At 38.2% G+C, this 25,535-nt stretch overlaps 1 protein-coding gene across 6 annotated transcripts in view; it reads right to left on the bottom strand.

Moving 5' to 3' along the window:
• The window catches only part of THADA (THADA armadillo repeat containing), a 299,278-nt gene extending 277,773 nt beyond the window's left edge, over positions 1-21,505 (bottom strand). For 2 of the 6 annotated variants that reach the window (XM_036334726.1, XM_036334724.1), the window contains exons 1-14: positions 21,292-21,505; positions 17,965-18,058; positions 17,589-17,683; positions 16,760-16,890; positions 15,265-15,413; positions 15,113-15,145; positions 14,815-14,863; positions 11,498-11,685; positions 9,224-9,318; positions 8,153-8,373; positions 6,388-7,094; positions 4,243-4,394; positions 3,193-3,348; positions 2,450-2,572 (exon numbers count right to left, since the gene is read on the bottom strand). In XM_036334726.1, the coding sequence (XP_036190619.1) occupies positions 2,450-2,572; positions 3,193-3,348; positions 4,243-4,394; positions 6,388-7,094; positions 8,153-8,373; positions 9,224-9,318; positions 11,498-11,685; positions 14,815-14,863; positions 15,113-15,145; positions 15,265-15,413; positions 16,760-16,890; positions 17,589-17,683; positions 17,965-18,040 (2,175 nt within the window). In that variant the 5' untranslated portion in view covers positions 18,041-18,058; positions 21,292-21,505. The remainder of the gene's footprint in view (positions 1-2,449; positions 2,573-3,192; positions 3,349-4,242; positions 4,395-6,387; positions 7,095-8,152; positions 8,374-9,223; positions 9,319-11,497; positions 11,686-14,814; positions 14,864-15,112; positions 15,146-15,264; positions 15,414-16,759; positions 16,891-17,588; positions 17,684-17,964; positions 18,059-21,291) is intronic. The other 4 variants (XM_036334722.1, XM_036334727.1, XR_004971855.1 and 1 more) reach the window with 3 other exon arrangements.
• Positions 21,506-25,535: the final 4,030 nt, after the last annotated feature.

The raw sequence follows: 25,535 nt of genomic DNA, 5'->3' as shown, positions 1-25,535 counted from the left end.
GGTGCACCAAGAGTGTCCACCTCAAGTAATTGGGGAGGCGGAGCCACTGGGCCCTATAGGACACCTAGCACAGAAAGCCACTCTATCAACACAGGGAAGCAGCCAAAATGCGGTGAAAAAGAAACAGGTCACAAATGAGAGAAATGGAGGAAAGTAAACTACTGGATATAGAGTTCAAAACCACGGTTATAAGGTTTTTCAAGAATTTTCTAGAAACAGCCGATAAATTTAGTGAGACCCTCGAGGATATGAAAAAGGACCAACTAGAAATAAAGCATACACTGACTGAAATAAAGAATAATATACAGAGATCCAACAGCAGACTAGAGGATCGCAAGAATCAAGTCAAAGATTTGAAATATGAAGAAGCAAAAAACACCCAACCAGAAAAGCAAAACAAAAAAAGAAAAAATATGAAGATAGTGTAAGGAGCCTCTGGGACAACTTCAAGCGTACCAACATCCGAATTATAGGGGTGCCAGAAGAAGAGAGAGAGCAAGAAATTGAAAACCTATTTGAAAAAACAATGACAGAAAACTTCCCCTACCTGGTGAAAGAAATAGACTTACAAGTCCAGGAAGCGCAGAGAACCCCAAACAAAAGGAATCCAAAGAGGAACACACCAAGACACATCATAATTAAAATGCCAAGAGCAAAAGACAAAGAGAGAATCTTAAAAGCAGCAAGAGAAAGAAAGTCAGTTACCTACAAGGGAATACCCATACGACTGTCAGCTGATTTCTCAACAGAAACTATGCAGGCCAGAAGGGAGTGGCAAGAAATATTCAAAGTGATTAATACCAAGAACCTACAACCAAGATTACTTTACCCAACAAAGCTATCATTCAGAATTGAAGGTAAGAAAAAGAGCTTCGCAGATAAGAAAAAGGAGTTCATCACCACCAAACCAGTATTATATGAAATGCTGAAAGGTATCCTTTAAGAAGAGGAAGAAGAACAAGAAAAAGGTAAAGATACAAATTATGAATAACAAATACACATCTATCAACAAGTGAATCTAAAAATCAAGTGAATAAAAAATCTGATGAACAGAATAAACTGTGACTATAATAGAATCAGGGGCATAGAAAGGGAGTGGACTGACAATTCTTGGGGGGAAAGGAGTGTGGGGGGTGCGGGAAGAGACTGGACAAAAATCGTACACCTATGGATGAGGACAGTGCCGGGGGTAAGGGTAGAGGGTGGGGTGGGAACCGGGTGGAGGGGAGCTATGCGGGGGGGGGGGGGGGGGGGGGGGGGGAACAACTGTAATAATCTGAACAGTAAAGATTTAATTAAAAAAAAAAGAAACTAAAGAAATGTGTTATCTTAGATCATCTAGCAGTAATCTCAGAAAGGCTAAAAAATAACTCTTACACACACACAGCAAGTGCTCAGTACATACTCTGATCACTTTTAATGACTGCCAGCAAGGCTTTTTAGAGTGACTTAGAGTTCACAAAGAGCTTTCTCATTTAGTCATCAAAACAAACCTTTCACAGTGGTTACTAATCCCACTTACAGTTGAATAGACTCCAAGTAAACCAACTAGTTGATGGCAGAATTAGGACTAAACCTATGTGCTTTTCCAATCGTCATTGTTGGAATTTTACAAAGATGAAACTGATTTCAGCCTTTGTATAGGAATATTCTTCCTCAGATTATTTTGTACCTTTTAATACAAAATTGAAAACTAAGGCCCATCCATAATGTTTAAAGTAGGTACTCACTATGCTATAGCTCCAATGTATCAATTTACTGTTTCTGTAAATGAAATAGATGAACTCTGTCTTCTATATGGGTCTTAGAAAAAAATAAGAATCTACTTCTAAGAGGCTAGATTTGGAGTAAGAAATCAGTGGTAGAAAGTTCATTCTGTTCTGATGGACAGAAATTAAAGGTTGTCGAGCTGAGTCCTGGCCCAAACTGGGGCTGCTGTACCTGGGGTTCCATACAACCCAATAACACCGTATCCTAAAAGTCAATCCTACTCTTCAAAGCTCACTCCAAAATGGGACAGACAAAACCTCCATAGCTGGACCATGAGCCAGAAGTCGCTAACACCAAGCCACCGAAAGTCATGTTAGTATAAAGGGAGGAGACCCAGACTCAGCAGTCTTCTGCCCTGGGGAGGAGTGGAGTAGTTCAGGGCCAGCGGTTACCTTTCTGTTACAGAATTAAATCCATCTGGCCCACATAAGCTGTAAATGATTGAGGCTAACTCATTAATGTTGCTTCCTAACAGACCTGAAGCCCAGCACTGGTTCCACAATTCAGGTGACCTGAAGAGAACTACGAAAGCACCAGTAGGAATATGTAAAACCCAGCTTGAATAAAAAAGCACATAAATACTACTTACCAAGAGACTTCCACTTATTTCCCTTTAATGCATATTCATCATCGTTCTGGGTTTCTTAAGAATCCATGTGTCTAGAAATATATCACCTACCTTATACTGATGTAAAGAAACAGAAGGGTGCTGTTTGATTAACTCATTCTCTGGTTCATGTTTGGATTTATTTTGCTCCAGTTTATAAAGCATCTGAGAACTTTCCTGTATCCTACAAAACAACTTTTGAGAAAAATAAGCCACATGTTAACTTTAAATGGCAAAGGAAAAACTTCCTAAATTCTTTAAACTAAAATTTCAGGCAAGGAAGGTACTGGTTTATAAACTCTTAATATTTACACAGTGTCTCTTTTTGACAGAAAATTAGCATTTACATTGTTAAAACAAAACACAACATTACACTGCAAATCAGAATACAAGTCTTTAAAACACAGTTCTATTTCCTTTAGGTCAGCAAGAACCTAAAGACGATATATTCACTTCTATATTCTACCAATTCTTTACCCCATAAAGTATCACATGATTAATTCAAGCTGAATTATTCAATAATGACCGTTTCATGAGGTGCTTTAAAAGATTTCTTCAAATAACTTATACCCTAAAAACTCATCACTAGATTTCTTTTTGCCTTTCAAAATAAGAGCTCCAGTTTGACTTATTACACCAAAATGAAAGGACTTTTCACTCTGGACTTTAATCCCAAATGTAAACTGTTCTGTGGAAGGGTCATGAAGAGATGTGGTGCTATAAGCCCATGACCATTATTCTCACACTTGCCCAAAATCTGGACTCTTTTGAGAAATGATTTCCAGAGCAAAATCATTTCTGATGAGAAATTCTACCTTTTTAAGAAGAGAACAAATCTGTTGCCGCACTCCTGGAGACTGACTGTTAAGATTGTATGTGATAAAGAATTGAATCCACTGCATTTCTTCTATGGAAACAATTTCGGTGCTTCGATTACTTTCGCAAAGCAAGCCTAGTGTATCTATCCGTACCTAAAACACATCAAGCAATAACATGTTAATTTTTCAATGAAATAAGTGAAGCCTAAACCACTTGACACGTTTAATTTTTACATAGGCTACCAAAGGAAAAAAAACAAAAAACAGTAAACCTCAGTTTACCCATATGTACTCCAGAAAAGTTTCCTAATCCCGAAGATCCTGTGGTTATTGCCTATGAAATTATTTTATCAAATGTGTAGATTGGATATTTATTAAACAATCTGAAAGATTCTTATGCCACAGTAATGTTAAAGTTCATTCTTTTTATTCTATTTCCTCAGTGACAACTTTACCCCAGGACCCCTCCCCCACTCTCAGATTAGTCATGTACACCTAACTCCCATTCTGCACACTCATCTTTGTTTGCATTAATTTCACTTCCTTGCTGAAGGCTCTGGCTCCTAGTTACCAACTGAATGAAAACTGAAGCCTTCAGCCTAGGAGTGGAGGCTTCCATAAAATGGAAAAAATACTTCACTCCTGCCAAACAATTTCCTTAATCATCCTCCTGACCTTGGTTGTCAATCTGTGGGCTGCTCCAATGCTTCCTCTTCTAATCAAATTCATCACTTTCCTAATCAGCCACCACTGCTCTGATCTGTCTCTTCTCCTGAGTTTCCCAAGTCCTTACCCATAAAGGCACTCTTGTACCTGTATTTTTTCCTAAGAGTCTCTAGTTGTTTTCTGCAGCTTTTCTTATTCCTTCAACTAAACTCTAAGAAGCCTGAGTACAAGGTCTTCACTTTTCATTCTCTATTCATCATCCTATGAACCCCTTAAAGCAATGATGGGCATAACTTAAGGGACTCTGTATTGGGGTGACAAATGAATAAAAAACCAAGGATCTACTATATGAGTGAATTGCTAGTTATTCTGTTTACTTACTTGGCAGTGCTGATGAATTAAGCCCTGCTTTATTTTTGCACTGGACACAAGACTCCTCCAGGCATCCGTTGCAGACTGAAGATGTCCATGAGCTCTAGCTGTTCGCAGACATGCCATCAAAGCTCCCAGAGCCCCTCTACTATTATATGACCCTAAAGATGGAAAAGATTGCTCTTGTTTCAAAAGCAGTAACAAAGACCAGTACTGTGCTATGTAAATACTACCACAATTTTCATGTTTATAACTAACATTATATTTCAAAAATCATATTTAAACTCAATCTAGCATGAGTTAAAGTTCCTATTATAAAATAATCATTACTTAAAAGATTTAATACTTCTTGTGTCAATTTCAAATAACATAATCCCCCTTATTGTTAACTTGAAAAAATCATAATTTCTGGCTAATATTTCTTTTACCTTGACAGTTAGAAAACAAATCAGGAAGTGAATCAGGAAAAAAAATCAGGTGGAGAAATATTTAAAACAGTAAAAATAACTGAATGACTTCCAACCAAAAACAGGAGAAACATTTCTGTGTTTTATTTCTCTAAAGATAAACACTGAAACTCTCTGCATATTTTGGAGTTACTGATTCCCCCTCTAATAAAGAGGCTAAAAGGAGGATCACAAAGAACATGATGCTTCCAGAGACTAGGACATCAGCCATTACTAAGTGGACAGGGAGCTCTGGCCCACAGGACACCTTGAGATAAAAGTCAATCCTACCTTACTTCAGAACATACTCATTCTGGACTTCAGATGGCTTCTCAAGGCAAGAAAAATTATTAAAAATTAAAACAATGACTTATTTTTATGTATAGGAATCAGACTTTTCAACTATCTCATAGTTACTCTTTGAAGTATTGAAAGTTTTTAATTATCTTATTTGCAAATATTCTTAAAATGTGATGTAGGGTGCCATATTCCTGCTTCACTAAACAGAATAATATTAAGATTTGCATAATGAGTCAGGATCATAATTTTAGGCATTAATTACTGAATTGTGCTATAATGCAGTGACTCCTTCAGTTACAGAGTTTCCATGGGATGCTTACCCCATTCTAAATTATTACAGACAGCTGTTTCCTGAGGTGATGCCTCTCAATGTTTTGTCTTTTTCCCACAGGCAAAAACTTGCCACAGCCATTTTACCTGTTTAACCTTGCCAAAACAGTTTTCAATTACTGTTTTTATCACTTCAATGTTTATATAAAACACACAAACTTTTATTCCATTCTGACAACCAAATAACAAATAAGAACTTGACAAAAGAATTTTAAAAACCTAGTACAGTAGTCCCCCCTTATCCACAGTTTCACTTTCCACAGTTTCAGTTACCTACGGTCAACCATGATCCAAAAACATTAAATAAAAATTTCCAGAAATAAACAAGTCACAAGTTTTGAATTGCACACCGTTCTGAGTAGGTGATGAAATATAGCACAGTCCCGCTCTGTTCAGCCCAGGCCGTGACTCTTCCCTTTGCCCAGTGTATCCACACTGTATACCGTATCTGCCCATTAGTCACTTAGTGGCCAATTCAGTTGGGACTGTTGCTATATCACAGTGCTTGTGTCAAATAAGTAACCTTTATTTAACTAATAATGGTCCTGAAGCAAAGAATAGTGATGCTGACAATTCAGGCATGCCAAAGAAAAGTCGTAAAGTGCTTTCTTTAAGTGAAAAAAATAAAAGTTCTTGACTTAATAAGGGGAAAAAAATCGTATGCTGTGGTTGCTAAGATTTATAGTAAAAATGACTCCATGAAACTGTCTAATTTATAAAGTAAACTTTATCATAAGTATATGCATAGGGAAAAACATAGTATACATGGGTTTCGGTACTATCCATAGCTTCAGGCATCCACTGAGTGTCTTTAAATGTATCCCCTGCAGATAAGGAGGGACTACTATAATAAAATAAACCTCATAATCATAATTGAAATCTATCCTTAGCCTGTAGAAATGACTTCAATCAAAAAACCCTATTCCGCTATGTGTAGTAACATTTGGTTTTAATCTGAAATCCTTAATGTTAATATCCTTCTTTACTATTTAAATTTGAATATAGTCAACATCTGCCTGGGTAACTACATTTAAGAATCCTAATTAGAAATTACTAAAACAAAAATGCATTTTCTTACCAGTTTTAGCATCAGCAGAAGTCTGAAGAATCTTTACCATGTAGCTTAAGCTTTCAGGGTTGCAATTCAATAATTTTGGCAAGTAATAATCAATCACATAAGATTTTTGATCCAGATTTCCTTCACACAGTATGTGAAGGAGAGGAGAAACCCAAGTCTCATGCCACTGATCAATCCAAGTACTGTCGACAGCCTGAGATTTCAAATGACTCTTATGATTTTTAAACATGGCTTCTAAGAGGTCACTTGCATAAGGTACCAATGACTGGTCTCCCATCACCTCTAAGATTTGCGATGGAATAGTTTTAGCTAATGCCAAAATATGTTCAGTTCCTATGCAATCTACTAAACAACCAAGGCATATGTATTTCCCTTTAATATGCCATTCCAATCGCAGGAGACTCTGGGTCAGTTCAAAAATGAAAGGATCAGCAGCCAAATCTGATTTTTCTAGCTTTGACTCTGCAACAGTGAGCTGGTGCATTTGGAGAATGTTTCTGAATATGATTTTGGTTTGGTGTCTCAAAGCATCCAATGGGTGTTCCCAGTGGGTATAGACATATTCCAAAAGTCTTCTAGCTATGCTTGCATTCCCATTCAGACTGTCCTTTAGGCTTGGGGAGCTTGATTCAAGAACATGTATGGCAGAGTTAGTCCAAGATGCCAAAATTCTAGACAGAAACATTTCTAGAGTTGATTCCTTGATCCTAAAGAAAAATGAGCTGTATTATTATAAAGTGACCAGTAAAAGAAATTTCATGTTATAATCATTTAAACTTTAAAGATATAAAATACAAAGAATGATCAGAAAATTCAATCATTAAATTTACAACAATAATTATAAACAAGGCCAAAAAAGACCTCAAATTTGTATCTAAATCTATTCATCTTGTAAAATATAATCTAAAAAAAAAAAGATACAAGGAAACTTTTAGGGGTGATGTAAATGTTAATTCTTTTGATTGTGATGATTGTTTCACAGGTATTTTAAAACATACTGAGGAGCTAGGGTTGGGAAAAGTTAATTGAAATGGGGTTTCTGAAAATATTCTAAAGTTGATTATACTGATAGTTGCACCATCTTGTGAATATACAAGAAAACCCTACACAAACCCTACAAATTATATCTCAATTAATCTGTTACAAAATGAAGAATAAATTTTAAAATATGCACAAAATTTAAAAATATGTACAATTTAAAAATACATATAAACTGAAAAACATGTAGTTTATTTTAGAACATTGTAGTTTTCTCCCTTTATCTACATATTCATTATTATCAAGCTGTATCTATGGTTTGACATGTGAAGCACATGAACACTTTCAGGCATTATGGCCTATAAAACATTTTAAAAAAAGAATAAATAAAATATAATATAAAGAAGTCAAAAGACAGGGGAACAGTTCTGGCTCAGGTGCTTCTTGGAAACATGCTTTTAGCCTAAAGCATTTACTTTTCTAAAGCATTCACTTTACCCATTCAAGAAATGAGGTTTCCTATCCTAGCTATCAGACATGTAAAGATCACACTGAATTAATTACCTATGATAAAATTGTTTATAAACTATAATGCACTATACATATAGAAACCTCCTCCCATCATCCATTTTTTCTTGTTCTACTTTCACACCCACTTCATTCCCTTTTGATTTAGGATTATGCCAACCACTTTTCATTGAATTATACTAAGTATGCTGGCTCAGTTGCCATCTTTCAAATGTCTGACAAGCAAAATAAAATATGAGACAGCAGCATCAAAACTCACTGTGAACTCAAGGTGAACAGAACATGCACAGTATCCAAGAGCAGGGCCTCCCCACGTGGGCCCATCCTCCCATTCTGCCAGTCCAACATGGTGAGTGTCCCCTGACACAGGAACAGGAGAGCTGACTCGGAGACATCAGCACCACAGAGGCTCCTGCAGGAGTGCACAAACCACTCCGGGGCGCTCGTGCAGTCCACAGAACAGAGAAGCAAACTACTAATCTGAAAAATATAACAGAGCTAATACATGTAAAGCCTCTAAAACTTTTCAGAGATATTTCAAAATAGAAATCCAAAATTCTCTTTCCCCCTAAACATCCTAAGAAATGAACCTAATGGTGAAAAAGCCATAAGTGTTAAGATTATTATAACAATAGAAAACAAAATCTAAGTGCATGAACCATTTTGCTGGTTTGAATGTACTGGTAGAGCACAACACATCGCCACCTGTAAGTGGATGAGCTTAACTAATGCTTTTAAGAGGTGATTTAGAAAGAAAATTTTTAATTTTATCCAATAATTACTGTGTGATCTCAGAGCATGGCACACATCTATTTTGCATAAAGTCAGGCAAAGAGCTAAAATAAGTTTCTAGACAATAAAGAAAAAAACTGCTAGTAGTAAATATAAGGATTGTGGCACAAATTATCAAATTATACTCTCCATATGATCAATTTCACTGAACAACTGATTCTAGCATGCTTCCTGTCTAAAATACAATATTTGGGTTATTCTTAATAAAAATTCATACTTATAAAAAAACTTATTACTGTATATGTGTACATTAATCTCTAAATATTTTATAATGCTGAGAGAACTGAACAACCAGCTCTAGAAAAAAACTAGGATACATATAAAAATGTTGATAGTGATTATCTTTGTGAGATGGATTTATAGGTAACTGTTGTGTTATTTCTGCTTTATCTGAATTTTTGCAACTACCTCTTATATATGAGAAAAAGGTCATCAGAAAGATTGTGCAAAAAAATTTGAATTCATTTCTTTAAAAATATTTTTTAAACATGCGTCAAACTATCAATAAAATTCAATTCTAAAAAGGAGATCCACTCACCAAATCAGGAATCTTTTCAGGTGGATGAAACATAGCCTTAATAAAAAGAATAACAGCTAATCCAGATGTACTGTGAATTGTCTGCAAGAGGTCATCTATTTGGCAAAAAAGTAAATAGCATGTATTAAATAATGATGGATATTTGGTACAGTAGAAAGAGCAGATGCTGCAGAGTAAGAGTCCTGGGTGCAATTTCCAGCTTGACTACTTTCTAGGTGAATAGGCCTTACAACTCAGCTCCCAAGAACTCTGCTTTCTCTTCTGTAAAATGGGAAAATATAACTCCTATCTGACACAGTTGTTATAATATTTAAATGAATAATGAACATAAAGGCTTTATGCTCAACATATACTCAATAAATGTGATTCCTTCCTCTCCCCTCTAACATCCAATCTTTCTTCCTCTCCATCTACAGTCTCCCAACACATCTAGCAGCAACATCGCCTGTCCCCTCCCATCCACCAATGCTTCTGCATCCCAAGCCCCATTACATTATTTTTCATAGTGATTTCAGGGCTTGTATAAAGAGCCTGCATCAGTGCTAATTACAAACTTTGCTATCGTTGGCATGCACCCAGACAATCTTGACTTGCTACCTTCATTTTGTTTTCTATTAGCCTCTGGTTTGTCAGAAAGTATACGAAATAATATGGTGAATTATTTAACCTGTTGAAAGATTATAAATATCCACTATAAGTTGCCTACTAATTATCCATTATGTCATTTATCCATGTTAACAGAACTATGACTTTGATTGAGGCATCCATGTGCCCAGCCAAAGGCAAGATAATTGCTTCCTCAATCTTCCTTGCAATTAAAGGTAGCCATATGAGGGTTCAGGCCAATGGGAGGTAAGCACAAATCTCTTGGGTACTTTTCGTTTCCTCATTAAAAGTAAAGATGCAACTGGCTCTCCTTCCTAACTTAAACAGAGACATGCTGTCTGGAGCTACAGCAGCCATATGGCAACCACGAGGCAGCAAACATGCGGGGGAAAGCCAACCTGCTTATGAGCCAAAAAGCAGAAATGTGTGGGTTCTAGACTGTCTACAGTAGTTCTGGATCACCTGCTCCTGAACTTCTTATGTGAGAAGGAGGGAAGGCACATATGCTTAAGTCCCTGAAGTTCAGTTTTCTGCTTATAGCTAAACACTTTACTGATACAGGAAGCTTTATAACCCTTGGGAAAATAGCATTGATTAGATGCCATCAACTTTTCAGAAAAGAGGCTGCCTGATATTAAAATCATGTCTTCTCTGCATTTCACCAAGTAGTCATTTTTTTCAGGTTTAACAAATTTCTCTTTTAAAAGCAAATATCCTCAGGAAAGATGCCTGTGAATTATGTCTTAACAAGAATAACTTTCCTTCTATATCCTTTCATAATAATGATGTCTTTAGTTTTTAAAAAGTTTTATTACTCAAACATGCAGCTCTAAACACTATAATTTAGTCTTGTCCAATCTTCAAAACTTTGATATGTGTCTAAGTGTCTTTCAATCAACATGTGCCCTCTCCACCCCTTCCTTTTTATTACAATTTCTCTGAAGAACTCTGGCCTCCAGACCTGTTGAGTTTCCCACAATCTGGATATTGCATTTGTTTACTCCTGGTGAAGTTCAACATGTTCCTTTGTAATTCCTGAAAATTGGCAGGTGACGTAGAAACAGGGCCAGTCTCAAGTCCAATCCTTTTGCTGGTAAAAGCAAGACTCTAAGGGGCACATTGTGTCTGGTGATAGTCTAACTCTGTCATTTAATTTATTAGTTGAAATACTCTAATAAGAAGACATGTCTTCTCACTACTTGATTCCCCAGTGGTACAGTTCACATGAACAGAAGCAACATATGAGTTTAAAGAGGCATAATGACCAGCCTCACAATGACCACTGTCACTAGCTGAGATAATACCTGCTGCTAAGGAGAAATGTGTGGATCACACCAATTTTTCCATACCTTCCTTCCAAATTTGGAAATTTCTTCTCCAGAATTTTCTTTTGCTGCTTAAAGACTGTAGCCTTTCAACACTAAGAATGTTAGGTTTTCTTCTTTATATACAATACATGCACACACTTAGAAAAATCCTTCAACCTTATCCCTTGCTGATTGGCACATTTGAAAGAAAAAGCATTAAAACCTTGTAATCCCAGGCCTTTCCCCACTTTGAGGGGCTGAGGAAGGAGAAGTTCTACATCTCTGTTAAGTATCATATATTTCATACCATTATTAGCAAAAATTGAGTGACAATTACAATCATCAGTTTTTTTACACTTACCATCATTTAAAAACTTGGTAAAAATACTCAGCAGTTCACACATACTCTGCCATGTGGGAGAACTGGAAACGTTTGAATTAATTCTCTGGAGGCCTTGAACTTTCTGTACTAACATTACTGAAACTCTAATGCCTACCAATAAGTCATTCATCAACTGCGTTTGAACAATATGATTTCCAGCAAATTTTCTACAATGAAGAAAAGACATCATTACAAAAGAAAAGTCAAATAAAAATGTCACCATTTCTATCACTCTTCAAAATAGCACATTCCTCAATCAAAGAGCCAAATTCCATTTTAGATTATAGCAGACATTTATGCCTTTCTCTTCTACTCTCATGTACATTCCAATTATGTAGACATTTATTGAAAATTTTCAACACTCTTAACTTGCTGCAACATTTGCCTCTTTCCAGCCAATGACTAGCCGCCTCACTTCTCTTTTTTAGTGTAAGAATAACAAATTAAAAATGAACAACAAATTATAAACATCAACACTGCCTCAGCCTTGATACACTTTCTTAACCTGACTTTCTCCTGCTTCACCATCACTTCTTAGACACCTTGGCTAGTTCATGCTGTTCTCCATGACCTCTTTATGTTAGAGCTCTCCATGACTCAGACCCTAGTCCTCTTTTTTGTCCATCTAATTCATTCCCCTGATGCTCTCATCTAGCTAATTCATTAGCTTTAGATTATAATCTATATGCTGTCAATTCCCAAATTGTTATCTCCAGCCCAGACCTCTCCTTATAATTCCAGACTTGTATCTGAAGCTTCCTACTCACTATCTTCATGTGGATGTCTAACAGATACCTCAAACTGCATGAACCTATCTTTAACTCCAAGCCTGTTCCACCTGCTGGGATCTCTTAAACTACAAAAACTTTGTAATCAGCCTTGACTTCTCTCTTCATTCCACCCTGTTGGCTCTACCTTCCTTCAAAATATGCCCAGAATCAGACCACCTCCACTGCTACTCCTAGCCTAGCCACTCTCATCTCTCCCTTGGGTTACTACAATAGCCTCCTAATTGGTCTCCCAGCTTCTATCTTTGCTCCTCTAAGCCAGTTCTCAACAGAGCAGAACACAGAGTGATAATATGAAAACAGAAGTCAGGGAAAACAGTTGGGGGTTTCTCAAAAAGTTAAATATAGAATTACCGTATCACCCAGCATTCTACTCCTGGGTATATGCCCAAAACAATTGAAAATAGGGATTCAAGCAGACCCTGGTCTACCAATGTTTATAACAGCGTTATTCACATTAGCCAAAAGATAGAAATAACCCAAATGTCCATCAACAGATAAACAGATAAACAAAACTGTGATATATACTAGTATATGTATATATGAATATTATTCAGCCAAAAAAAGGAATGAAATTGTAATACATGTTATAACATAGACTAATCTTTAAAATATAATTGAAATAAGCCAGACACAAGAAGACAAATATTGTATTCCATTTATTAGGGTATCTAGAACATGCAAATTCAAACAGACAGAAAGTAGAATGAATACAGGCTACTATAGGTTATGGGAAGGAATAAAAAGACTGTGAATTCTCTTTTGGACACATTGAACTTGAGACACATGCAAAATATTCAAGTTAAGATACATAACTGGCTATATAAATCTAATGCTCAGGGAAGAGAGCTAAGTTGGAATGATAAATCTGGAAATCATAAGTACAGAGATAATGGCTGATATCAAAGAAGCGGATGATATTAAATAGTCTAACAAAGAGAATTAAAAGGACAGAACCCACATTTAAGAGATAAACTGAGAAAGAAGAGCCTAAAAGGTGACAGAGAAGGAGCTCCTTCTTTGTAAGGCAAAAGGAGACCTTGGGTTAAGGATAGCCCACAGATATTACTCCTACTCTCCCCAGAACCTCCCTGAACCAACACCCAAGGTATTTGAAACATAAAGAGACATAAATACACAAGAACAACAAATAGACAATGAGACAATAATACAATTGTAAAAGCTACAAAGCAGATGGATAAGTCATAGCTAATTTAGCAAAATCAAGAAAAGTGACTACTAAGCCAGAGAACAAATCCAGAAGCTACCTAATTTGCAGGCCCAAAAGCCTAAGAAATTGTGGGCACCAGGTACTTCTTGATGTGGAGGTAAATGTAAGGCTGAAAACAGGAAGACTGACAACAAGTTTGGTGAAATAAAATAAAAACAATGGATCATACCTCCAAGCCAGCAAACAACTGGTCTACCTCTAGGGACTGTAAAACATCAAGTGTCCGGACAGGAAGACAGCACACACAGAAAAAGTAGCAATACCATATTACAAACAGAAATTAGGTAAATATATGCAAAATAAATGCCAAATGCCAGGACTTCATGGTTCAGACCCAAAAATCAGAATATTAAGCCAATGGTTTTGAAGACTCTTCCATGGTTAGTCTACTACCCATGCAAAAAGACTGACATTAGGGGTTCCCCAAAGAAAGAGCCCAACTGGTTAACCCACAATAAAACCTGTAATCAACCACACCCATGTGCACAGAAATTCAAATCAACTCTCAGTGCCCCATTCTTAAACATGAGCACTCAGCCTAGGATCACCGGACTTCTGAGGAAAGCTTCTAGCAATAAATATAGCAACCAAAGCAGCAAACAGAAAAAAAGCAACTTGGAAGAAATAGAAGCTATGTAAAGATAAAATACTTTAAAAAGCTGATATTAATTTCATTAATATCTTCAGAAAGATTACAGAGAGTATTTCATCCACAAACTAAGAACAGGATGCTATGAAAAAGAAACTTTCAGGTAGAGGAAAGAGTTCTTCCCTTTCTGCTCTGGCTGGTTTTTCTCAGTGGTTAGAGCATCGGCCTATAGACCAAACGGTCACATGTTCAATTCCCTGTCAAAAGCACGTAGCTGGGTTGCAGGTTCTATCCCCAGCCCTGATTGGGATCAGTGTGGGAAGCAACCAATCAATGTGTCTCTCTCACATTGATGTTTCTCTCTCTCTCTTCCTCCCTTCCATTCTCCCTGAAAATCAATGGGAAAAATACCCTCAGACGAGGATCAACAACAAAATAAATAAATAAATAAATAAATAAATAAATAAATAAATAAATAAATTCTTCCCTTTCTCATTTAGTCTCATAGTAACTTATATTTTTAAAAATTAAATGTCAAACCTCTAAAAAATAAATTTAAATAATCTGGTCTAACATTTATGGAGAGGGATAGAAAGGAGCACATTATAGAACTTTTAAAAATTTTCCTTTGTACAAAGACAATGTACAACTGCAAGTATGCACAAGCATGCAGACATGTAACACTTGCCTATTTTCTTCTGTGATTTCAATTAAACTCTTCTGTAGAAAATGAAGCACTGAAAGGAAAAGAATATACTGATAAAACAGAATTTAAAAACTTTGAACTTTAATTTCAGAACAAGAAAATATTTTAAATCGCTGTTACCTAAAATGATATCATAGTATAGAAGTAGAAATTTAAAAGGAACATGATATACCTTAGTTATCTGCAGTACTCTATTTACTGCCAAGAAACTTATAAGAACCTGTTCCAAAATGACTCATACAAGCAGTCACCTCTCAGAATAAAATAAAATAGGACTTACCATTTTCAAGAAGATTATTAATGCTTGTTATACCTGTGAGAGAGAAAATTAACACTGGTAAGAAGTTTCAGCATCAAAATTAACATCACTTAAAAACAATGATGTAGTGACCGGTGTTAACCAGGAAAATTACTAGAAAAGAGCTGGCTTACCCAACTTAAAGTTCTCCATACAGGAAGATATATTGTCAATTACTTTCCTATAAGAGTATAGATCAGTAGTATTCAATTCTCCCTGAAGACGAGAAGTAAAACTTTGTATGGCCTCAGTAAGAAAAAATTCAGGCAGGCAATTTAGTGAGCTAGAAAAAGAAGCAAATATTGAAAATCGTGACAACTCAGTAGTATAAGGGTATGTGAAGAAGGAGAGGAATCATTACACATGAAGGAATTATTGAACCAGCCCTTTTCAATACTGCCAGAAAATGACAGAGTATCCTCAACAGAGTAACCAGAGTGCTATTACCAAAACATCATATTATTCCTCTACCTGAAATCATCCAATAATGTCCCACCCGAAGTAATGAACAAAGTGCTTACAATGACTTGTAAGACACTGCCGATCTGGTCCCACCGTTACTTCTCATTTGATCCTTGTTCACTATCTCTAGCTACATGGTCTTCCTTTGTTCCAACAACATGCCAAAGCCTTTGCTCTTGCTACTTCCTCCACCTGGAACAGTTTCCTTCAAATATAACCAATAATCATTCCCTCATCTGTTTTGGGTCAATTTCAAATATCACCCTATCAATAACTGAGCAAAGATATCTAAAGTGACCACTATGTTTTAACTCTAACCCTCATCCCATCCTTGCGTCTTCCTTTCCCTCTTCTCTGCTTTATTTTTCTCTACAGCACTCATACCACCTAATTCTATATATTTTGCTTCTTTATTTTGTGTATTTTCTATTCCTCTTAGAATGTAACCTTCATTCTAGACTTATTCACTATATCCCCAAAGCCTAGCAGAATACTTTGACACATAGTAGGTGATCAGTAAAAATTTACTGAATGAATAAATTAAATTAAATTTTACATCAATTAATCTAAATCAAAACCAGTACGCATTTTTTTCAAATCTGGCTAAACCGTCCTGAAGTTTTTCTAGAAGAAAAAAAATCAAAAATGGAAATATTCTGAAAAAGAAGAGCCACTAGAGCAGTGGTTCTCAACCTTCTGGCCCTTTAAATACAGTTCCTCATGTTGTGACCCAACCATAAAATTATTTTCGTTGCTACTTCATAACTGTAATGTTGCTACTGTTATGAATCGTAATGTAAATATCTGATATGCAGGATGATCTTAGGCGACCCCTATGAAAGGGTCGTTCGACCGCCAAAGGGGTCACGACCCATAGGTTGAGAACCGCTGCTAAAGCAAGCATGTCAAACTCAAAAAGGCTAACACAGGCCAAATAAACGAGGCATGCAGCCCGCGGGCCGCAAGTTTGACATGCTTGCTCTAGAGAGATGACTTACTCTAACATATAAACTACATTATCAAACTATAGTAAATAAAAGTGTGGTTTTGGTGTATAAACAAACAGTCCCAAGTCTAAAACCAAACCAGGGAAAGAACTTTTAATATTGGTTATTTTTTATCAAATTGAACGTTTATATGGCCCAATTCCCTTCCTTTTCTCCTTACCTTGCCAAGACTTTCTTCAAGGGATTCTTTAGACTCAAAGAAAGATAAATGCCTGCTAAAATATCCAGGCAACTTCTAATAGTGGGATCACACATGCCGTTTTTATCTGCCTTCTCCAGTAAAGGCACAATCTATAATCCAAAAAATTCAAAGTCATAGCAATTTTTTAAAATATCAAGCATAACAAAGTAACATGGATTCAACTACTCTTTTAATTCTCAATTATCATGTGAAATATTTTCTACTCCGCATTGTTAAGGATACTGATTTAAACACCTATTTCAGTATTTATTAACTTTATTAACATGCCCTCCAACTCCCACTTTACCCTCCAGACCCACCTCCATTGAGAATTACAGACCTGTCAATGGCTTAAGGTACAGGGATTCTGTAGCACAACTGAAAACCAATAATGCATTTAATTGCTTTCCAAAAAAATATTATGCAAGTTCAAATGATAAATCCTAATATTGAAATACTAGTAAGGACAGTCTTTACATTTTAAATTAACTTTTTAATGTGCCTGCTAAACAAGTTTTGAAGATTCTGATTAACAGAAATCATTTTTTAAAAATTTATCGCCACAAAAGGTATGTATAGTTATCACATTATCCTATCTACTTACAGCTCCAATGGTGACAGAAGCCTGAATATGGCTTCTGTTGCTACTCTGAATAAAAATACATACAATAAACAGAAAGAAAAACCTTTTCGCTAATGCTATATTAATATTAAATAATCAGGACTCAAAACTTATCAACTAAATTTAAAAGTCCATAACAGCATGATAATCTTCAAGATATATCCAAGAATATCAATTCGGCCTTACCTGTTTAACATAACGAATTTGTGACACTCCATCGCTGAGTTGTACACAATGTAATAGCAAAGAAGCCAGATTTTCTCTTTCCACATCAGCCAAAGCTATATAACATACACACAAAAATTTCTTCAGTGACTTAACAGTATATGGATATGAGTTTGCCTTTGTTACGCATTCTATAAAATTTAAGTATTTATAAACCCAAAACACCAGGCAGAACTTAGCCTGAAACAGTATTTTAAGAAAACCATTTTACATCCAAAACTGAATATAAAGAACATGGAAAAAAAAAATAGCAAGTGTGCACATTAGGTGATATGAAGTCCCAGACATAAAATACTCTATTTGCAACCTAGAAAAGAAATAGTCAGAAATCACTTACTTCTCAAAGTTTCAAGGTCCTGATGACAAATGGTCAATGCAGTAACTTGTATTTCTTTCCTCTTCTTTACCACCATTTTAAAAGAAAGCAGCCACTGCACGAAAGAAGAGTTTAAGGTGTTGTCCTAATGCAGTTCCTGAACCTTAGCACTATGAACATGTTAGGTCAGATAACTTTTTGCTGTGGAGTTGTTGTCCTGTGCACTGTAGGATGATTAACACATCCCTGGCCTGTACCGAGTAGATGTTAGTAGCATCTCCCTCACACCAAGTTGTGACAACCAAAAAATATCTCCAGTTATTGCCTCATAATTCCCTGGGGAGCAAAGTTGCTATCGGTTGAGAACCACTGGTCTAAGGATTTCTGCTTTGAAAAAGAAAAACTTTAAGCTCAAGAAGAGTTTATTACTGTCTATAGTTAATTTTACCTAATATAAGCCAGTCTTTGTATTTTAAAATACAGCAAGCCTTCACTTTAATAATAACAAAAGAAACCAGCATGGTTTTCCAAAAATAAAGTCTGTCTAACTAACCTCAGTAACTTCTTATACTGACAGATCAGGAGATATCATAATATACTATATCCTGATTTGTGCAAAGTATTTAATAAAAAAAAATGTGCATACTGCCCTTGTGAGTTTGCTTTTAGTTAACAAACAGAGTTTATTTTAGTTACTTGGGTTCATCATGTACTGAACAAATGTACTTGAAAAATACACACTAATCATACCATGCCATCTGGAGAGAAGTCACTAGGGAAATGCTACACAGGGCTCTTTTCTTGGTGCAGTTAACATTTTTAGCAATCTATATGATGCAGACATTAGAGGACATAACATAGTGAATTTGTAAAAGAATGTAATGTTAATTTATAAAAGATACAAAGCTGGGAGGACATGTTGGATGATGGGATCAGGATTAAAAAACAGCCCAATGAACTAGAATAAATTTACCAAGATGAACTAGAAATAAATGTAAAATGCTGCATTCAGATTAGAAAAACATAATATATAAATGCAGAATGAGGGTGCAGGAGGAGGTGAAATGTGATTTGAAACAGTTCGGTATGTTGTTTGAGACAGCTCATTGTGAACCAACAGCACAATATGACTGCTAAAAAGCATGTTAGAAGTCAGGTGGATTAAGGGAGTGCATGATCCCTTGGTCATCCCACAAGTCAGGTGACATGTAGAGCATTAGGTGCAGTGATGGTGGCCACATCTTAAAGATCCATAACGGCCCTGACCGGTTTGGCTCGGTGGATGGGGCGTCGGCCTGCGGACTGAAAGGTCCCAGGTTCGATTCCGGTCAAGGGCATGTACCTTGGTTGCGGGCACATCCCCAGTGGGGGGTGTGCAGGAGGCAGCTGATCCATGTTTCTCTCTCGTCAATGTTTCTACCTCTCTATCCCTCTCCCTTCCTCTCTGTAAAAAATCAATGAAATATATTTAAAAAAAAAAAAAGATCCATAATGAATAATGGAGCTTCCAAAGACCAACCAGGCTTCTGAAGGGCCTAGAAAGCACTGCCTTCGGAGAAGAGCTTAGTTAATCAAAGGTGGTCTGGGGAAAAGAGGACAGGACAAGTGTCTTAAATGGCGGCAGGACTGGTTAGGAGAAAAGGAGTGTAGATGTCGTTTGTTACAGATTAGAAAAAGGACAAGCTTCAGGGAGGCAAATTTCAGCTCAATTTAGAGGAAGACCTCCATGTTCCAAGTGTAGAATGGGCTGCCTTTTAAACAAAGAATTCCCAACATTGGGAATATCCCTTTTCATTTGGACTCCTGTTATAGCCTCCTAACTGGTCTCCTCACTTCTACCCTGGCTTCTGAAAATTCCATTCTCTTCACAGTCATCCAAGCAATCTTTTTTAAAAACTTGAATCAAATCTAATTACTCTCTCCATCTTTCCAAAGGCTGCCAATTAACACGTAGAATAAAATCCAAACTTGAAACTTTGGCCTTCAAGGACCTAAATATCTGGTCCTGACTTTCCCTACGTTTCAAGTTAATCTTCTCTTCACCATCTCAGGGGCTCAGCTCGTCCCGCTGCTCTTATTCCTACCTAAAGGCCTTTGCATGTCCTGATACCGTTGCCTGTTAACGCTCATTCCACCAGATCCTTGCAAGGCTACTCCTTCAGGTCTCTTCTAGAATAACCCCTCCCAAGAGAACTCTTCTGTGGCCATTCTATCTAAAATGCCACCATTCCTAGCCCTGGTTGGGTAGCTGAGTTTAGAACATTGTCCGGTACTCCAAGGTTGTGGGTTCGATCTCTTGTCAGGGCACACACAAGAGGCAACCAATGAATGCACACATAAGTGGAACAACAAATTAATGTGTGTCTCTCTCCCTCTCTCTCTCTAAATATTAATTTTTAAAAAGTGTTTAAGAATAAGTAAAATGCCACCATTTCTACTCACCCACAATTTCCATTACTTTTTCTTCATAGCATTTACTACTGCCCGAAATTACACTGACTGGTTTATTTGTATATTGTCTGTGCTCCCTAGGCGTAAACTCCATGAAAGCAGCAACTTGTATCTGGTTTGTCCACTGTTTTAATTCTCAATTCCTAAAACAGTACCTGGTGCCTATTAGGGTGCTTGATAAATATTAGGTAAAAACATGTGAATTAATTAACAAACATGTACCAGAGATGTTCTAGAAGTGATGCACGCTTTTAACGGCAGAAAGGTGAACTATCTAGTATCTAAAGTATATTCTATATGTAAGTGACAAGCTAGTCTTGACACTAATGAACTATGGTCCATTTGCAAAAGAAGATCTCAATATAGCAATGGCATGTGAAAAGCCACTTAACATAAAAGAGTAATAAAAATGGAGATCATTGATCAAAGTTTAGAAGGGACAGAGACAGATAACTGGGGAGGCTATTCTCTGGTAAATGGGGAGCAAGTTTGCAGCAGGATTTGATCTTGGGAACTTCGAGACTATACAGAAAAAACGCGCCGAGCTTATGCGCGCTCAATGGGTGCCTACACGTTTGTCCCGATGAACGCGGCCTCCCGCGTAGGGAAACCCCACGCCCACCGAAAGGCACTGCTTAAGTGGCCAGAAGATGCTCAGCAATCAAACTCCTCCTGGGTTCCCGTGGCAGCTTCCCTTTCAACCCTACATCTTCCTGGCTGACTCCCACAAACATTCTCTAGGCAATTTTCCAACCGTGTGGAGTCCGTGGAATGACGGGGGGGTGGGGGGGAGTATTGGTTAAAATGCTGTCTCCCAGGAAACCTAAGCGACCAGCAATCAGTTTCCCCCGACACTATATCTCGCGATGCTAAAGAACGGGACTTGGTGTCAGTCACCTGGTGGCCCCTAACCCAGCGATGGAGAGTCACGCGCCACCGCGGGCCTGGCAGACAGGACGCCTGAGATCCAAACCTCGTGCCCGTGGGCGTCAGAGAAGAGTCGCCGCCGCCGAGGTGAATCCCGGAAGCTCGTACAGTTCTACGGTGTCTCGGCAGCTCTCAACGTGGTCTGTCGACTACCGGGTCGCGGCGACGGGAGGGAAACAGGAGGACCTGTCGGAGGAGTCATCGCGAGAATTGCGCTCATGGAACCCTCCAATCAGGAGTCCGGAAAGGTCGTGATGTCACCGGGGAGCGGAAGTCAGAGTGGGGATTTGGTTAGACTCGGACTTTGAGGAGTGCGCGGTAGCTGCCCTCCGGCGCTGGGACTAGCCTGGCAGGTTGGAATCTGCCCACCTCAGTCCCCGGAGGGCAGCTTAGACTGTGGTCCCCCCCACATCCCAATGGTGGGAAACACCTTTTCCTTAACGCAGTCGACCTTGTCCCACTCGGCTTGTTCAGCGCAGAGAGGAGGAGAAAACTGCCTCCGCCACTCGGGAACAAGGAGCCTAGCAATGTAAAAGCCTGCAAGAGTGGGTAGGGGGTGGGGCGGGCTTTGAACTGCAGCCACAATAGGAATCTTGAATTTTGACGAAAATGAGAAATATTGAATGAGCTAACGTACGCCAACGATTCATTCAGCAAATAGATAAGTGCTATTGTCGGAGCGTTGCCAGACGCTAGCCTTGAAAGTTACCCACTATTTGGAATGTATCGTTTACACGGACTTTTAAAAATAAATACAAAAATTAGGTGCCGAGCACCACCCTAAGAGCTGGGATGGGGGAAAGATCTGGCATAGACGCTGATGCTTTGTTCAAATGCCATTAATTTGCAAAACAACTGAGAAACATTACAGTTCCCCAAACCTTTAGTCACATTGATGATCTTAAGTTTTTATTATTACTTTTCTGAATTTTATTTCACCTTCGCTTGTTTTTCTTTGTAGATTTGCCACATTTGTATCACTATAGAAAACCTTATTTTATTTGATTTTGAGCTTTTTCCATGGAATCGTTTTCTCTGGGACTTGACTTCCTTCAGAATTGCTTTTGGCATTCATCCCCATAAAAGCAAGTCTCTGTATTTCTTTCATTTGCTGTTATCTAGTATTCCGTTGCTTAATATACCACATTCATGTTTCCATTCCTCTCCTTTGGAGATTTGGATTGTGGATGAATGTGTGCAGAACTTTCTCTACCGCATTGTTTTTATAATATTTTTTTACCAGGACAGATAGTAAGAAATAAATTGATCCTATGAACCAGGAGGTCAAGGTTAGATTACCGGTCAGGCACATGCCTGGGTTATGGGCTCAGTCCCTAGTAGGGGGCATGTAGGAGGCAGCCAATCAATGATTCTCTCTCATCATTGATGTTTCAGTTCCTCTCCCCCTCTCCCTTCCTCTCTGAAATAAATAAAAATATATTTAAAAGAAAAAAATAAATACATTATACCTTGAACCAAGTACACATAAATATTTGCATATATACAACTATTTTGTTTTGTTTTGGGAGAGTCAGCAAAATTATGCTCCAGAAACTGGTACTGTCTTTGTAAGCAAATTATTTGGTACAGGTTCACTGTGGGAATTTTAATAATTTCACAAGCCAAATAAGCATACAAAATAATATCTTTTAATAACCAATTTAAAAAAAAATAACATACTCCAAATAAATGATAGATTAATCACACTATTGATCCAGACAAGGGAAGATGAAGAGAAAAAGTCCAAATTTAATATGAGGTGTACCTTTTCATTTGGGCCAGACAGGCCCAAATACAAGTGGGCAATTTGGAATTTAGACTGTAGTCCTTGTTTTGGGTTGGATCACTAGGTGCCTGGCACAGTCCACACTTTTAACCAGATTTGAACAGAAGAAGAATGGCCACTTGGCCAAAGTAAAAGTGGAGGAAGTAGTAGGTTCTGTGTGTCACATGATCACCGAAGCTCCTCCCCTCGGTACAGTGCCTGGTGAGGTCAGACTCCTTCACTAGTTGGGCTGCAGTTGTATTTCTCCAGCACCTGAGTAACAAGCTGTCTGCACATCCTCGACACATACATATTTTTTTATCACAGCCTTTCAGTCACACGTAGTTCTGGTGGATCAGGGGCCAGCTGACAGTTATGGCCTCTTGGGGTGAGGGTAGTATGGCTCAGGCCAAGTGAGAGCTGCCCCTGCTACCCTAGCCCAGGTGCTTATAAGCCTGGACCAAACTTTCTTGGTCCTCTTTCTACTTTGGACAGTGGTGTGAGAATGGGCGAATTCCAGCAGTGACGTGACCATCCCACAGCAGCATGAAAAATTCGTCCAAACTCAGCTACTTATTCCTGCTCTCAGCACAGATAAACAAGAAGGTCAGGAGTTGAGGATTCTTGGAAGAAATAAGCTGTACTGTCTGCACCCCAACATGCAGGAAAACTTTGTGCTGGTCCAGGAGAAGGAATAAACTTCAGAGGGCCTTAGACTGGAGTGCATATGTATCAGAACGTTCTCCTTAGAGGCAATCATTCACACTAGTCCCTTAGGCAAAGTCCCTACAGGACTCCATCCCTACCCCACACCCAGAGCTGGCCTGGACTTGGGAACAGCCACATGTGGTCCCTCCTCTCAACAGACCTGTGGAGCATATAGGACTGGGAGTCTCATTTTGTTGATGAAACATAGTCGAATGGGACAAATGGCCAGTGTGCAGTGGTTCTGATGCTTAGTCCGGGGCTCTTTCCATTATATTCCAAACTCCTCTTTTTATATGCAAATGAGGGCAAGCATGTGGTGACACTTTCCTACAAAATGAAATGATGCCATAATTACAAAGAGTTTAGGAATTAATGGTACTAAATAGGTTTAATGTTGAATTCTGAAGTAGGTGGCCTAAGGTCAGATTTTCCAAGTGTCACCCCTGCCATCTGGTGGTCAAGTGACAATATAACTAAAACAACTGGGTACTGATACTGCCATCTTATAAGTGGGGTGAATGATTTGAATATGAGGCTCTGACTTTTAGGGCCTGAGATGACAAAATAAAATGTTAAATATACAAATAAAGGTCAGAGGTTTTTCACAGTTATTTCTGCTCAGGATGAGGAACCTCATAGTTTACAATGGAAGAGTCCCTTCATCCATTTATTCAACAAATATTTATTAAACATTGTCTTAAATTGGTTCCCCAGGAAGCAGATTCTAGGCAGAGATTTGCATGAGGGAGGGCTACTGGAGAGCACGCTTGAGAGCAACCCTTGTAAGGGATTGAGGGAGACGACTGGTCAGAAAGGATAGAGCTGGGATGAATTTGCCACAGAAGCTTTAGCCAATCCTACTAGGAGCTCTGGGGTTGACTTGGCAAGGGACAGAACCTCTGTCCTGCATCAACTAGTTATTGGATCAGACAGTAAGCTGTAACAACTGACACGAACAGCATCTGGGGGAATAGTGCCTTGGTCCTAAAGTGGGGAGGGGGGGGGGTGGGATGCGGGTCCGGGCAACACATCACAGCATCCATTACAGACCCCTGCTATGTTCTGGGCCCTGTGCCACAGTCTAAGGATACGATGTTGAACAAAACAACATCTCTGTCTTCAAAGTTACCCAGAGGTGCAGAGTTAAAGAATCGACAAACCAACGAATGTTTAAAAAACCAGGAAACAGAAAATGTTAGCTAGAAAGTAAATTTCATAAGCTTAAACAACAAAGAAAAATCCAAGCCTTTTATTGATGGCAATTAAGAAGGCTGAAAAGAGCTGGGGTGAAAAGTGAGCTCACTCTCTGAAGAAGAAAAAAAGCCATCCAGCAACAGTTCTGGAGAAACTTGCCTGTGAAATGTAACCAAAGCAGTGGGAGATCACCCGGCGTTCATCTGTGAGGGACTGTGGATCCCTTCAGCTCTCCCAAGAACAGGCGACGGGGCTTTCCCCTCTATCCCAGGACCTACACGTGTTCTCAGCTATTGGGATGGAGGGTGGTCTATAGGCAGGGGCATGCTGGTCTTCGGTTGTTTTCCCCGGACATAGCATGTTGGTGCAATCACGAAGAGCAGCTCCTTGGCGCTTGGTTAGGCGGGGCGGGGTGGTCTTGAGGCTGATTCTGCTCCTGTCCATTTGGTGCCCACAGTCCGATCCCATGGTCCCAGCCATTCCCTCCTGCACATTGGCTTGTCTCTCCTCTTTATTTCAATCTCAGAGAAAAGTACTTGGATTTGCC

Source organism: Myotis myotis, unplaced genomic scaffold (genome assembly GCF_014108235.1).
Source record: "Myotis myotis isolate mMyoMyo1 unplaced genomic scaffold, mMyoMyo1.p scaffold_m19_p_14, whole genome shotgun sequence".
NCBI lineage: Eukaryota > Metazoa > Chordata > Mammalia > Chiroptera > Vespertilionidae > Myotis > Myotis myotis.
Note: the sequence above shows the minus strand (reverse complement) of the source record. Positions and strands in the feature narration are given on the sequence as shown.